The 14624-nt window shown below is 44.3% G+C and overlaps 1 protein-coding gene across 9 annotated transcripts in view; it reads left to right on the forward strand.

Moving 5' to 3' along the window:
• SYNJ1 (synaptojanin 1) overlaps window positions 1–14624 on the forward strand; it is a 49539-nt gene that overhangs the window by 16279 nt on the left and 18636 nt on the right. For 7 of the 9 annotated variants that reach the window (XM_066571827.1, XM_066571828.1, XM_066571820.1 and 4 more), the window contains exons 10-19: window positions 470–551; window positions 1736–1888; window positions 5040–5205; window positions 6401–6424; window positions 9353–9544; window positions 10036–10120; window positions 11089–11229; window positions 11560–11752; window positions 12946–13104; window positions 14461–14617. In XM_066571827.1, coding sequence (XP_066427924.1) covers window positions 470–551; window positions 1736–1888; window positions 5040–5205; window positions 6401–6424; window positions 9353–9544; window positions 10036–10120; window positions 11089–11229; window positions 11560–11752; window positions 12946–13104; window positions 14461–14617 — 1352 coding nt within the window. The remainder of the gene's footprint in view (window positions 1–469; window positions 552–1735; window positions 1889–5039; window positions 5206–6400; window positions 6425–9352; window positions 9545–10035; window positions 10121–11088; window positions 11230–11559; window positions 11753–12945; window positions 13105–14460; window positions 14618–14624) is intronic. The other 2 variants (XM_066571824.1, XM_066571825.1) reach the window with 2 other exon arrangements.

The following is a 14624-nucleotide window of genomic DNA, read 5'->3' on the forward strand; positions in this document are numbered from 1 at the left end:
AGCCTTGTTGTTCATTTTTATCAGCAGGTGGTGAGGCACTGGAATTGGCTTTAGTTACACCACAAATCCCTGTTAGTTTTAGTGAAAGAAAATTCAAGAACTGACTCAGTAGGTTTGTTTTTTTGGGTTTTTTTCATTTTTGCTGTAACGAAAAGTTATTTCTCTCTGAGGTCTTTTGGAAGTGTGTTAGTTGAATTGCTTGAAAAGAAACCTTATTCTTGCATGGCACTTAACCAAGCAAGCAAGGAGGATTGGGAGAAAGTGAAGCAGAAGGACTGATGTTATTTGCAGAAAGAGCCTGAGCTGTGCTCAGTGAGCACTGGAAGCTCACCCTCTGCTGCTGCCCCGTTCACGAGTGTCCTCGTGGGGCACTGGCAATGCCCTGATGTACTGCTGTGCCTGTGTTGAGGAGCTGTGTGCTAAATGAGTTATTTCAGCTGTGTTCCCTGTGCCCCTGTCCTTGGCGCAGGTCCCAGAGCGGCACTGTCAGGACCAACTGCCTGGACTGCCTGGACAGGACCAACAGCGTGCAGGCCTTCTTGGGCTTGGAGGTAGGAGCCCGCAGCCAGCGGGGCTGGAGAGCAGCCTCCCTTCCCCAGGGAGGGGCAAGGAGCTTTCCTCGGCTCTGTTTCCACATCTCTTAGGTGGGAGGTGTTTCTCACTTCAGAGACAAGGCCTTCCGTGTGTTTGGAAAGGAAAATGTACGGATGCTGCAAGGTCAAACCTAGGGAAAGCATTATCCTTCTGTTTTCTGAATCTTACTGAGTTAAAATTGCCCCCTTAGGAGGAGTTTGTGTGACAGCTTCCAGGGCGGTGGTTTTGTGCAGGCCTGTCCCATTCTGGGCTATGTAGTGCTTGGCTGCTGCATTTACACCAGTTTGCTGTGGCGTACGACTCTGTTTGTACATTCTTGACGCGGACGGTACTTACGTGTCCAACCTAGCTATCGAGCTCTGCTTTTTCCTGTCATATCCTTTGAAGAAATGCTTAAATAGAACCTGATTTTTAAACCAGGTGGGCCAGCTTTTTCAGCAATGAGAATTAAATTATTTCAGCTCAAGTATGAGAGCTAAAAGCAGACAACTAATTAATAAGAAGGGAAGTGGTTAATCCTGAAGAACTGCTTACTTAAATTTGAAATTCTATTAAATGAGATATATGAATTCTTACTTTATTTAAGACAGTAGATACTTAAAATAAAATGGGGACTGAACTCTAGATGACCCCCTAAAATTATAAGAGCAAGCACGCAATTTCTAAAACTTCTATTTCTTCTTAATTTTGTTTTGCAAGTTTCCACTTTGTATCCTTTGTTGATTCCTGCCCAGCCTTCAGAATTTTGCCTTTGCCATTCTGTGCCTGTTATTTGAGGCTCCTTCTTCTTTAAAAGCTCTTGAAAATGGCTTTTGTGTTTAGTTTGGTGAACTTCAAGATGGAAACATTTACAAATCAGCTACGTAATGTTTTTCCTGTATTGCTACCTATCTTCAAAGGAAAACGCAGCGTCGGTGCTAAATAACATGCTTGAGAGGCTGCATCATACGTGTTATGCTGACAGTTTGCTCAGAATGAGACATGTAAAAGATACATATAAACCCAAGATTTGTGGGGTTTTGTGCATATATGCTGAAAACTATGACGTGCCTTTGAAGAAGTATATTTGAAGTGGGGTTATTTTTTGTTTTTGGTTTGCTTTGCTGGGTTTTTTTGCTAATGCTGCCTTCCCCTGTTACAGATGCTGACCCAGCAGCTGGAGGTGTTGGGCCTGGCTGAGAAGCCTCAGTTAGTGACTCGCTTTCAGGAGGTTTTCCGATCCATGTGGTCTGTCAATGGTGATTCTGTCAGTAAAATCTATGCTGGAACTGGAGCCCTTGAAGGAAAAGCAAAGGTAAAGTACATCTTCTCAAATGCTTCAGCAGTGTTCAGTATGGGCTGGAATAAATTCTGCCATTAATTTAGCAATGATGAGATTTTATCTTTAAAACACGTGCTCTTTGTAATCCTAAAGCAATCCCAAACAAAACCCAACCAACCAGAGAAATTAACTTGAGTGGTTGGTTCTGTTGATAACCAGGTCATGCTCCTCCACATCCCTTCCTAGCCATGCTCCTGCCTCTCACATAACACTGTTCTGTATGAGCAGATAATTCTGAAATCTTCCATTTCTTTAGAACATAGTTCAGGAAAATGTATCTTTGAATCAGCTTTCGTTTCTTTGAATATTTTTACTTTTCTCTCTGTCCCTCTCCCGCTATTATTTCAGTTCCATTCACTCTATCTCCTTTTCAAGTGTGTTTGTTGGGATGTTGTTACTGTTTTTCATGTTTAATAGTGTTAATACTAATCCAGTTGTAGCCTGGTGGGTTTTGTTTGCATGTTTGTCCAGCTTTTTCTTCTTAGTTTTGCAGTCACTGAAAACCCCCGTATTTTGTTTCCACCCTGCTTTTTAATGCTGTGAGAACAGTTCCATGCTCCATGACAGTGTCATGTTTCTCTTCAGCTTGTTTTGTCTGGGTTGATGCCTGAGTTGTTCCCATTTTCTAATGCTGCCTTTTGCTTTATTTCTCCCAATGTTGCTTCTTTGTTTCCCTACTCCTGTCCCTTGCCAGGTGATGCCTGTCAAGACAAATGTTGACCCATAGCAATTTTTGCCCCTAGTTCCTTCAAGAATGTCTTTTCCCACTCTTGTTTCTGCTGAAGAATGTGCTGCTCCTCATTCCATGTCAGAGCCCATGTACCCACAGCCAGCTGTTCTGGGTTCTCCATCATTTGTTCATTCACACTCTGCCAGGGGCCTTCTCTGCTCGTGCGGGAGGTGTCACAGCGAAATGCATAAAAACAAAATTAACAAATCACCTTGTTGCTGATTCTGCCCCTTGGTTGGTGCACACAAGACTTCTTCATTTGGGAATTGCTTGTGTTTTACTGTAGAATGGAATTTGGTTCAACATGTTTAGTTTTGTTTCTTACAAAAATGTCACCTAGACTGCCAGGAAAACTGCAGTAAGTATTTTATGGAGTGTCTTCCCTTGTCTTGGCTTTGCCATTCAAGCTTTTTCATTCCTTTTCCTAAATTAATAAATATCCATTTAATCTAGTTCATTGGGCTATATATATATTTTATTTTAAAAAATGTGTTCAATGTGTACATTTGCATTTTTAATGTTTAAAACACAGAGTAGATGTCCTGGTTTCAGTTTGTTAAACCACCACAGTACATTTACTCTGCTGTCTTTGGAATAATTCTGGATCCCTGCCCTGGGACAACACTTAATTATTACCAGATCACATAAATCAAACATCTCTGACATGATTTCAGTCTATTCAAAGAGGATCTTTAATGCTTGCAAAACTATACAATACTTACAATACTTGCTCTTGTTTCAATTCAACCTGACTCAGTCTGTTTTGAGTACTCTGAGTATATATTTTCAAATGTAGTTTTTAAGTTGCATTCTCATTCTCAAATGAAAAGTTTGATGCCTGAAATTGTTCTATTTCCTACATATCAGTTTGATTCTTCCAAGCCCAAGAATATTTAGAAGTAAAAATATAGAAATTTCACATAAGAGAAAATTATTTTAACCTTAAATGTGTTAATATACCTTTCTATACTGCAAACCAGTTCTTTTTAAAGCATTGTAATACTTGTTCCATCTAACTCCTTACCTGCTCTTTCTTTTGCTTTCTCGGGGTTCCTTTCAATTAATTGCCTGGTATGTGGATGGTGAGTGTGGATTTTTGGATCACCAGTTGTACCTTGTCTGCCAGGGAGGGAGTGCATCCTGTCAAAATGTAACAGAGTGCTCCCCACAGCCCATCCCCATTGTCTGCCAGGGAGGGAGAGCATCCTATCCAATCCTGTTTTAACAGAGTGCTCCCCACAGTCCATCCCCATTGTCTGCCAGGGAGGGAGAGCATCCTATCCAATCCTGTTTTAACAGAGTGCTCCAATCCTGTTTTAACAGAGTGCTCCCCACAGCCCATCCCCATTGTCTGCCAAAGCCCCTTAGCCCTGCCAAAAGAGCAGCTCCTGTCTTGCTGCCCAGTGCAATTCAGAACTAAATCCCAGGGCAGTTTTGTTAAGCTTGTGCCTTCTTTCCACGTGCACTTAAGAGACCCATGGACGATGCAAGCTGTGAACTGGGGAGTATTTTTTGTATTAACACAGTCCCTTGCAGCATCCCTGCTGGATCACGGTCTGTGTCTCTGTGCTCGCAGGCAAAGCCCCTGCAGCAGCACCAGGGGTGTGTGCGTGCCCCCGCCAGCACTGCCAGGTCTGGAATGGAGCACCGGGCTGCCTTCTGTGTTGGCTGCACTGTCCTTGGGGTGTGTGTGACCGCAGGCACACCCGCCTCAGCAGCACGTTTCCCTGCAGAGCCCTGTTCAGCCCAGCTGGTGCACACGTTCCTCTGGGCTGCAGCTCAGTCAGGCCAGAGTGAGCAGAGCCAGTGCCTGGGGTGCCTGCAGCCAGGGACCAGTGCCTGTGCTCCTTCTGGGATGCTGCATGACACTTGCATGGTATTTCAACAAGTTAAGGGTGGTCTCAAGTCAAAGCTCTCTCTGTTTTTAACATGGATATTCCAGAATGTGAATTCTGAACTCCTGAGTGCACAAACATATACATTGATGTGTCATGGCATTTGGATTCGAGTGCTTGCTCATCTCTCACTATTTGGGGAAAATCCCAGAATCCCTGTCATGCTCTAAACATGGCACTGTAGCAAATTAATTTTTAAAGAGCTAGGGTTTAGGAAAAAAAACCTACTCCCCTCCCTGCAGTATTTTGTTTTATTTAATTTTGTTTAATTTAAATCTGCTTGCTAGATACGCCTTGTAGGTATTACTGTGTTTTTTAGCATCTGGGGGTGGGGGGACATGTAGCACAGTAGGCTCAGACAACTTGATTTAACACTTAAAGAAGAAAATTGCCTTAGCCCTTAATCATTACCACAGTTTACGTGTATCTGCTGAATATTGCCAATGTGTTGTGAGCAGTGTCCGACATAAAATATTCTATACGTGTTCCTCCCTCACAGGCTGGGAAGCTGAAGGATGGTGCTCGTTCTGTGACCAGAACGATCCAAAATAACTTTTTTGATAGCTCCAAGCAGGAGGCCATTGATGTTTTGTTATTGGGAAATACCCTAAATAGTGATTTAGCAGATAAAGCACGGGCTCTCTTAACCACCAGCAGTTTACGCGGTATGTGTCTTTCAGGATTTTCATCTCTCATAACTGTTTGCTGTAAGAAAGCTGTATCGAGTTTGTTTTCAAAGCACTGTTGGAAAGTATAAATGCTCTTTTATGTTCTCTTGGCTTATTAAAAAATGGAAGTCACTTCTGCTTTACTAATAGTGCCAAACTAACGTGCTGCAGAAATTGCTTTACCTGTCCATGGTTTTTGGGTCAAGTTCTACATCAAAACCAGAGAGACTTAGATAAGGAACTCTGCTTGTGAGAGCAGCCACGTGAGTCTTGGGGGTTTTGTACCAGGAAGGGGGTTCCCCTCGTGAGAGCAGGGCGCTGAGCCAGCATTCTGCATCCCCAGAGGTGTAGCCCCTGTGGCCCCAGAGCTGCAGGCACTCCCATCTTCTGCAAGTCTGGTGGGCAGGAGAAGAGTGGGTCAGTCACAGGGCTGTGTTCAAAACTGCAGCAGCTCATATCTGGGCAAAGAAGAACTTAAATTTGAGTCTTCTGTCCAAGATCCCAGGTAATAATATTCTGGGTTACTGCAATTTTTAGGGAAACATTCTTAAATTTTCCTTGTCATTTTTTCCCTTCTCCCGGACACATCTTAGCCTAGAATGAGGAAAAATGTGTCAAAGCTCCAGTGCAAATCTCTGGCTCAGGAGGGAAATAGTTGCCCAGCTGTAGTCTTCACGTTGAGGGTCCACATCTTCAGCTGATGTGGAGGCCGAGGGAGTGGTTTTGTCCCATTTGTTTGGCACAAGGTTTCAGGTTATTGTGAATTTTTTCCTATATCTGAAACCTGGTGAATGGGCCTCACCCCAAAATTAGTTACAATGAGCTGCCATTTCCTCTCAGTTTTTCTGGGAATGCACGCTGTCCCTGCTGTGTTAGCAGCTCCTGACAGCTGGGCAGCGTTAGTCCCTCTTCCCTGAATTGCCCCTGCATTCTGTGCCCGGTGCCAAGTTAACCAGGGGGCCGCCCCAACATGTGTGACTGCATTGTTGATAAGGGAGGAGAAGAGGATTTGCTAATGCTGGTGTGAAACTGGGTGGATTTGGCAGCACAAAACATATGCTTGAACTGATGCCAGTGGCTATGTGTAATAAATGGTGCATTAACAGCATGTTTCTCACACTGCTGGAAAATCCTAAAAAGCAGTAACTTGTTTGACTAATCTTTTCTTGTTTCCCTCTTCCTGCATCCGTAGTTTCAGAGCAGTCATTGCAATCAGGTATAGTATAGCACAGTAAAATAAACTGAAAATCCCTGAGCAGCTGCTGCTGTCCTCTGGCTTCTCTGCTGTCTGTTTGTGTAATGTTTGGCTATGGGCTCCCATTGTCCTGCTGGTGTTTGGATCTGGCATTCCTGTGCCCTAACAGCCTTCCATCCGATAAAAGTGAGGATATAAGAGGTGCCAAATGTTACATTTGAGCTTGGGTGTGAGTCAGGAAATGAGGTAACCGATTTGCAGGGGTTTATTTTTTGCACATGCTCCAGCTGCAAAGGAATTTTCCTCTTTATCTGATTTGGAGGCTTCTGTATTTTTGCTTTGTTTAGGATAAGAGGTGAAATTCCTCAGTACAATTTGTAATTTCATCTTATTTGCTGGTTGTGTTCATGCAGGAAACTTGTCAGACATGCAGCACTTCCTGTTCTTGTTCCCAGAAACCATTCTTTAAACTAAAATATTCCTAATGCTCTAAAATCTATTCAGAATTTACTGTGCATTGAGCAAGTTTAAATGGCCTTTTCATTTGCCAATTTTGCTTTTCCTGTATGTGTTCTACCCCACCTGCTGAAGCCTCAGTGAGTATCTAAGGAATGCAATCTGAGTCTCAGGTAATGTCTGTCTGATGCTGAGTGATTCACTGGCATTTGCTCAGTGTAACCAGTGCTTATTGCAGTGGCTTGTTACTCTCACTGATACCTCTGGAAGAAGAGCCAACTATTTTTTATACATTTCTCCATTACTGTTGCTATTATTATTATTTATGTCTAATTTTTATTATTTATTAGAATTAGAATTTTTGCAAGAGTTAAAAATTAACTATTTTTTAGCATTTCAGGGCTTCAGCTGGGTACGAATTGCATGTATTGAAATATTCCTACAGGAATTTGGATGTTTCAGTAAAACAGTTCCGTCAGGTTCCAACTGTTCCATTCAGTTGCACAGAATATTCCCAACAATTTTAAATTAACACTCCCTTTGTAAAACTGATTTCCAAACTTCTGCTTGCCTAGTAAGGGCAGCAGTCAGAGTATTTTTTCTGCAAATAACAGAAACTGTAACTGATTGGATTTCTGATGTTGTAGAGTGAGGCACAATTTTGTGAAAAGATAAATAACTAGAACTATGTAGGAAAATCATGGTCTCGGGTGCTCTGAAAAGCACGTGGTTCACTCAGTAGTTTGGAAGGCAGTAGAGATTTTTATTTTTAATTACTCAAATTTCTAAAACAAGTCATTCTACAGTTTAGGAAGACTGCTAGTTTGAAGATATAAATTTTTTGTTTGCAATAAGCTTGTTGTTAGAGTCTAACCTGGTAAGGCTTTTCACATTAGGGTCTCATAACAACATCAGGGGTTAAATAGGCAATAATGGAATTTTGCAGTAGCAACTGGCTGATTTGGAGTAGCTACAATGAAGCTGAGACCAGTCAATTTTCAGCATGAAAAGATGGAGCCCCAGAGGAGGAAGGTGCAGACTGTGCTGTTCAAGTGGCTCAGAGTGCTGCAGAGGCTCCTCTCTGCAGGGCTGCACGGCTGGGTTGTGTTCCTGGGGTTGCTGGTGTGGTTCCAGCCGGCCCTTGGGATAACTGGGTTTTTGGGTGTGCTGTGGCTGCAGCATTGCTGGGACTGTTCCCTTCAGTGGCCGGGTGCTGAGGTGGCTCCTGCCCTTGACCCTCTGTGCCTTTTGGGACTGCTGGATTCCCTGGCTGGAGTCACCTGCAGTGTGGGGCGGAGGCAGAGCCCGTGTCTGGGCTCTGACCCTCGTGCTGGAGGGCTCAGCGATCCTCTTGGCTCCTTGCTGTTTTCTAGACTCATTTCCCTGGGTTTTGATGAAGAAAGCGTGATCCCGAGCATGCTCAGCTTGGAGCAGCCCAGGGAGACACCAGCCAGTTCCTTGTCTTTTCTGTGTGGTTGGCCCAGTTATGGGTGTGGGATTTGTCCAGCAGGGAGAGCATTTGCAGCCAGCAAACACCATGTATTTTCTTCTCTTGCTCCCAGTTTTTTTCCAACCCAGTAGGGATAGAGAATACCTGATTTTTGTTTTGACCAGGTAGCCAAGAGTAGCTGAACAAACAGCAGCAGCTCACTAAGCATCTTACTTGGGGAATTTACATGGAAATGCTGTTCCCAGTAACTGTTTTTCAAGACAGCAACAGGTGAAGGGAAGAATTCCATCTAATATTTTTTATATTGTTCTTTTGGAGCCTGATAACATGAGAACATTCAAAATAGGTAAATTAATATAACTAAGGTCAAGTACCTGAGCACTGAAATCAGCTTTTTTCTTTCTGTGTTTCTCACAATGTCCTTCGCATGTGGGTCATTCCTCCCTCTTCATTTGGCACAGGGAAAGGCTGATGGGACAGAGAAATGAGTTTAATTAGTTTGAATCCCAGCCCACTGTCCTCACTAAAGCAGCTCTTTAGGAATTCAACTGATGTAAAAATAATTCAGATTTGTGGCTTAAATAGACATACTCTGATACAATGAAATTATGTACCTTCTCTATTTTAGTACCTGTAGTGTATCAGCAACGTTTACACCTCTGGAAATTAATATATGTGCATGTTGGTTCTGTAACAGAGATTGGATTTCATGAATTTAATCTGTGAAAATGAGGCAGATATATATATATACAAAAAACGATGCTTTCCCTAGAAAGTCGTGGATGAGATGAAAGAACAAGAGATATTTATAGAACATGGGATTGTTTCCTTCATGGATCATTTCTGTCCATGTCATTCTGAACCAGTTGCTGCTGTTTTTCAGTCAGTAGTGTGTGTCTCGGGGCACTTTCCCTGGGAAAGCTGCATTCCTTGTGCTTTGGCAGTTTAGCTTTGTCTGTGCACGTGCATTGGGAAGATCTCGGTGCCAGGCTTTCTGGAACATTCTCTGTAAGAGTGTAATGTCTTCTCAAATGTTCTTGCAGCATCTGTAAAAGTGCTGAAGAGCATGTGTGAGAACTTCTATAAGTATGCCAAACCCAAGAAGATCCGAGTGTGTGTTGGGACGTGGAATGTCAACGGGGGGAAGCAGTTCCGGAGCATTGCCTTCAGAAATCAAACCCTCACTGACTGGCTGCTGGATGCACCCAAGCTGGCTGGAATCCATGAATTCCAAGGTGGGATCTCTGTTCTGTCACTGCCTTTCCTTGAGAGCTCTGATTTATCTAAGTAGATCACAAACGTTGAAACAGGTATCACAGAAGTGTAGAACTGCGTAGGAAGGGACTGTAAAGATCCAGCTCCACCCCCTGCCAGAGAAACACCTTTCAAAATCTGCATTTATTTAAAAGCTTCTGGAATTTCACAGAATCCCACACTGGTTTGTGTTGGAGGGGACCTTAGAGCCCATCCAGTTCCACGCCGTGCCATGGGCAGGGACACCTTCCATTATCCCAGGCTGCTCCAAGCCCTGTCCAGCCTGGCCTTGGGCACTGCTGGGATCCAGGGGCAGCCCCAGCTGCTCTGAGCACCCTGTGCCTCCCTCACAGGAAGCAATTTCTTTCCAAAGAAGGAATTTTTTCCTTAGAATGAATATATATATCTATATGAGGTCTTGATTGTTAGTTAATTAGAAACAAGAAATAACCTTTTCCCTATTTGCCTCAAGATCGCAAAAACAAACCTGTGGACATATTTGCCATTGGATTTGAAGAAATGGTGGAGTTAAATGCAGGGAACATTGTGAATGCCAGGTGGGTGATCCAATCCACACAGTCCTTGTTTGGCTGACTGTTTCAAGTCATGTTATTTAAAATGTGGGTTTCTCCGGTGCTTTCAGTGTTCCTCAGTTCCCGTGTGTGGTGTTGCTGTTACCAGCAAGTCCTGTGAGCGTCTTCCCAAAAGCGTGTCTTGTCAATGTGCTGTTATGTATCAGGTTGTGATCTGCACAAAGGAAGGCTTCCTTCCACACTGTTAGTTTGCACTGCCATTCCATGTATTGCATGGATATGTTACTGTGGAGCTGGGATTTTTCACTCCTAGCAGACTGGGTTCAGAAATACGTTTTTCCCAGTGGTGGGTGATACCAGACATAAACGTGTGTGTAGTCCTAGGACCATATTCCCGTTGTCCATTGTTTTCTCTGCCTGCTTTGCACGTTTCCGGGTGTTAGGGAAGGTTTAACTCATTGGAAGAGCACATAAAGCCTAAGATACTGTAGCCTTTGTGCAGGGTTTTGTCTGTTGGGTACCAAGTGTCAGCTTGTCATCCCCTGATTTCCCCCTTTGTCTAGTTAATGCTGTTTCCAGGCCTGATATTTTCCATATTTTCATATTTTTCTTGATCTAAGACCGTGCCACCTGTTTTCCAATTGGCTGAGCTCTAGGCTAGCAAGTAACTCTCTAAAACAATTCCAGGTTTTCCTGCTCTAGTCTGGGCTTGGAAATACAGCGAAGCTAGGCATGGCTCCTCAAGTTGTCTGTGGTGTCGGGAGAAGTGAGGCGGTGTGTGTGGAGGCTGAATTGGTAACAGTGATGCCGTGACAGCCTGGAGCCTGTGTCTCTGCTGGGAGCCACTGGAGCACCATTCCCAGCTTGGCTTTGTTTTACTGCCTCGAGGTTTCCCTCAGGTCCTGGGGTGTAGCTCAGTCAGCTCAATCAGCAGCTAGAAACCTGCTCAGTTTGGTCTATTGCCAAGCTGGTGTTTTTGATCTCCCTGCCAGCACCACGAACCAGAAGCTGTGGGCTGCAGAGCTGCAGAAGACCATCTCCAGGGATTACAAGTACGTGCTGCTGGCCTCGGAGCAGCTGGTGGGCGTCTGCCTCTTCGTGTTCATCAGGCCCCAGCACGCTCCCTTTATCAGGTCAGTGAGCTGGGTCACTGCAGCGTGCCCCGTGTGGGGAGATAACCCCCAGACGTGCCCAGAGCCACGCGGGGCGCTGCTGAGAGAGCTGTCCGCCTTCTGCTGAAGCACTTGTTTAAGCTCTTTGCTTAGTTTTGAAATGCCCGGAGAGCACTGGTCGCCCCGAGAGCTTGACAAGCGGAGGTTTTATCCTGTCAATGCTCAGTGCCTGTTGGGACTTGTTAAGACCAGCCCTGTGGCTGGGAGAACGACGTGTCCCTCCGGCCCAGTGTCACACTGAGCCCGCTGTGCCAGCTCCTGGAAGGTGTAACAGCTGTTCCCCTGTTTCAGGGACGTGGCTGTGGATACTGTCAAGACTGGCATGGGAGGAGCCACGGGGAACAAAGGCGCCGTGGCCATTCGGATGCTGTTCCACACCTCCAGCCTCTGCTTTGTGTGCAGTCACTTTGCTGCAGGGCAGTCCCAAGTCAAGGAGAGAAATGAAGACTTTGTAGAAATTTCTCGCAAGCTTGGTTTTCCGATGGTAAGCATGGAGTTTAAATTCCACACAAATGAAAAGTGAAACCCTTGGAGCTCCGGCAGTGTCATCCCAAAGCTCCATTTGCGTTTTACCCCTTCCCCAGCTTCCTGTGGAAATCAGATTTCCTTGGGGTAGAGATCTCAGAGATAACTGAGTTCCCACAATGTTTGCTAAAACAGAAGACTGCAGAAAGAACAGACCTTGCCATGATGAAACATGAGGTCACTTGCATTTGGAATCAAGGACTTGGCATAGGAAAGAGACCTTAGAGATCCCTGGCATGCAGTAGAACCTTGGGAGGCACAGGAGACAATCACCTATGAGGAAAGAGCCCTGTCAAAGAGCCCTGTCTCAGTACACAGCCATGCCATGTTCTCATGAGCAAACACCATGTTCTCATTATCAAATCACCAAGTTGAAACTGTTACCAGTGCAACAAAATGCTCCCTTGAGACTTAAAGCTGATGTAAATTTTGCCATCAAACTGTAATTTATAAATTTCTGTGGCACTGTGCAGGAGTCTTACATCTTATTTTATAGGAGTTTTTTATTTTCTAAATTTGTCCCAACTGTCACGTTCCAGTTTTCCTAGCAAGTATCCAACAGTTTGCTACATGCTGTTATTTCAATCTGCCAGTGATTTTACTTATGGGCAGTGGAAAAAGCAAAACAAAGGGAGAAGTACAAGTTCTCACTCTAAAACCTGGGCTTTGTTTAAACTCATAAAGCCCTTATGTCTCTCTCTAGTGATGAAAATCAGATGTAACTGAACAGCCTTCAACTAAAGGTGAATGGTAGAGCTCTGGATTTGCAGTTTTTCAGGAGACTGTGACACAAAGTCCCAGGGGGTGTTTTGTTCTCCTCTGTCACAGGCAGCAGCCATCACCCTTGAGCAGACTTCTGAAACAGGAGGAGGAAGATGAAGAGTTTCAGAATCCAATTCACTTGATCTGTGTTTCTTTAGAAATGGAAACTCCATAGGAAATGTCACTTCTCGTGTGTTCCATATGTAAACACCACACTGTTGACCATGTTGTTCTAATCATAGGGACACTAAATACTAGGGTGTATTTCAGTTGTTTCCATCACTCAGAAGTGATACATATTTCACAGCAGAAGCCTGAGTTTCTGTACCTAGAAGCAGTAAGTGTGTCAGTCAGTTGCTTTTGCATCCAGTGTGTGCTGCTGTTTTCCAGGGAAGGATGCTCTTTTCCCATGACTACATTTTTTGGTGTGGGGACTTCAATTATCGAATAGATTTGCCCAATGAGGAGGTGAAGGACCTGATCCGACAGCAGAACTGGGATCCCCTCATAGCAGGAGACCAGCTGATCAACCAGAAAAACTCTGGCCAGGTGTGTTCAAACGTCCCCTACTCGAGAATGCTTCATTTGTTTACTGTGTTTAGCAATTGCTATGATGCTCCCATCAATCTGTATCCTCAGCATGGAGTTTTCTAATTATAATGTTTTTCTTTTTGTCAGATGTAACTATTTAAAAAGAATATCTCTAATGTTTGCTAATGTTACTCTTGAGTTAAGTTGTAACAGGCCTAACGCTGTTACTGTTGGAAAAAGGACTGGTCCAAATGGTAGCTTTTTAATTTGCAAAGAAAACATGGAATAACAAAGGGTGAAGAAAGCTACATTTTTTTAGGTTTGTAGGGTTTCTTGTTCTCTCTGTGCAGCCCTGCAATGTGGGAAGGCTGGATATGGTAAAAAGAGAGACAATCCTCAGTTGTTGGTTCTGTCTGCTCACCAGCACTTGGATCACAAGCAGTGCTTTGGCTGATTTGGAGTTTGCTGATTTCCCTTCCATTTGTGCTGGGATCAGGAGGCAAAACACTGGATGTTTTTACTCACTCCAACTTTTTTTAGCAGCTGTTTGCTAGAGAAAGCAAGGGGCAGGTTCACACAGTCAGACAGCACTGTGTGTTTGTCACATTGTCTGTTAAGTGGATCAAAACATGGTGTGTAGAGGTTTTGGAGACACCTCCAGCAGTTACAAAGCTGCAGAAATCTGTGCCCATGGAAGGCTGAACTCAAGAATGGAGCTGACTGAGTTAGCTAAAGGTGTTATCTTGTGTCCAGTTCAAACACTTAATGAGTGAGAAGCTCACTTTGAATAGATTGAAATTTTCTTTTAAACCTATTTATTTGAAGGGGCGACTTGTGTCAACTTTTTCCTGCAAGTGTTCAAGACCAGTTTGGATGGCACCCTGAGCAACCTGGTCTAGTGAATGGCATCCTTGCCCAAGGGTGATCTTTAGGGTCCCTTCCAACCCAAACCAGTGTGTGGCTGTGAATTTGTGGGAAAATTTGGCATGTTCAGATAGATCAAGACCATAAAATGTACACCTTAATTCCCCACTTTTGCTGACCCAGGAACAAATAAGCACCAGATTGAAGTGCTGTGTTACAGCATCAGCGTTCTGGGTGACCTCCAGCTGGTCATGACACTGAAGGAGCAGTAAATTGTTCCTAAGCCTGGCCTTAAAGATCCAGCTGCTGGCGTAGCTCTGTTCACCGATGGCTGTCTGGGTCACTGGTTAGTCATAGTGTCCAGTGTTTTCAGCAGCCAGAATGGGGAGAGGAATCCATTTAAACAAATAGCAGGTGTTGAAGTTTTGTTTAGAGGTGTCGATACAGGCTGTCAGTGCTAGAATAGAGGATTTGGGGTAGTTTCCAGCTGTTTCCCTTCTGGCTTTACAGATTTTTCGGGGCTTTCTGGAGGGGAAGATCAATTTTGCCCCCACGTACAAGTACGACCTGTTCTCTGATGACTATGACACCAGTGAGAAGTGCCGCACGCCCGCCTGGACGGATCGCATCCTCTGGAGGAGGAGGAAGTGGCCCTTCGACCGATCAGGTCTGGG

The sequence above is a fragment of the Molothrus aeneus genome, chromosome 2 (genome assembly GCF_037042795.1).
Source record: "Molothrus aeneus isolate 106 chromosome 2, BPBGC_Maene_1.0, whole genome shotgun sequence".
Taxonomy (NCBI): domain Eukaryota; kingdom Metazoa; phylum Chordata; class Aves; order Passeriformes; family Icteridae; genus Molothrus; species Molothrus aeneus.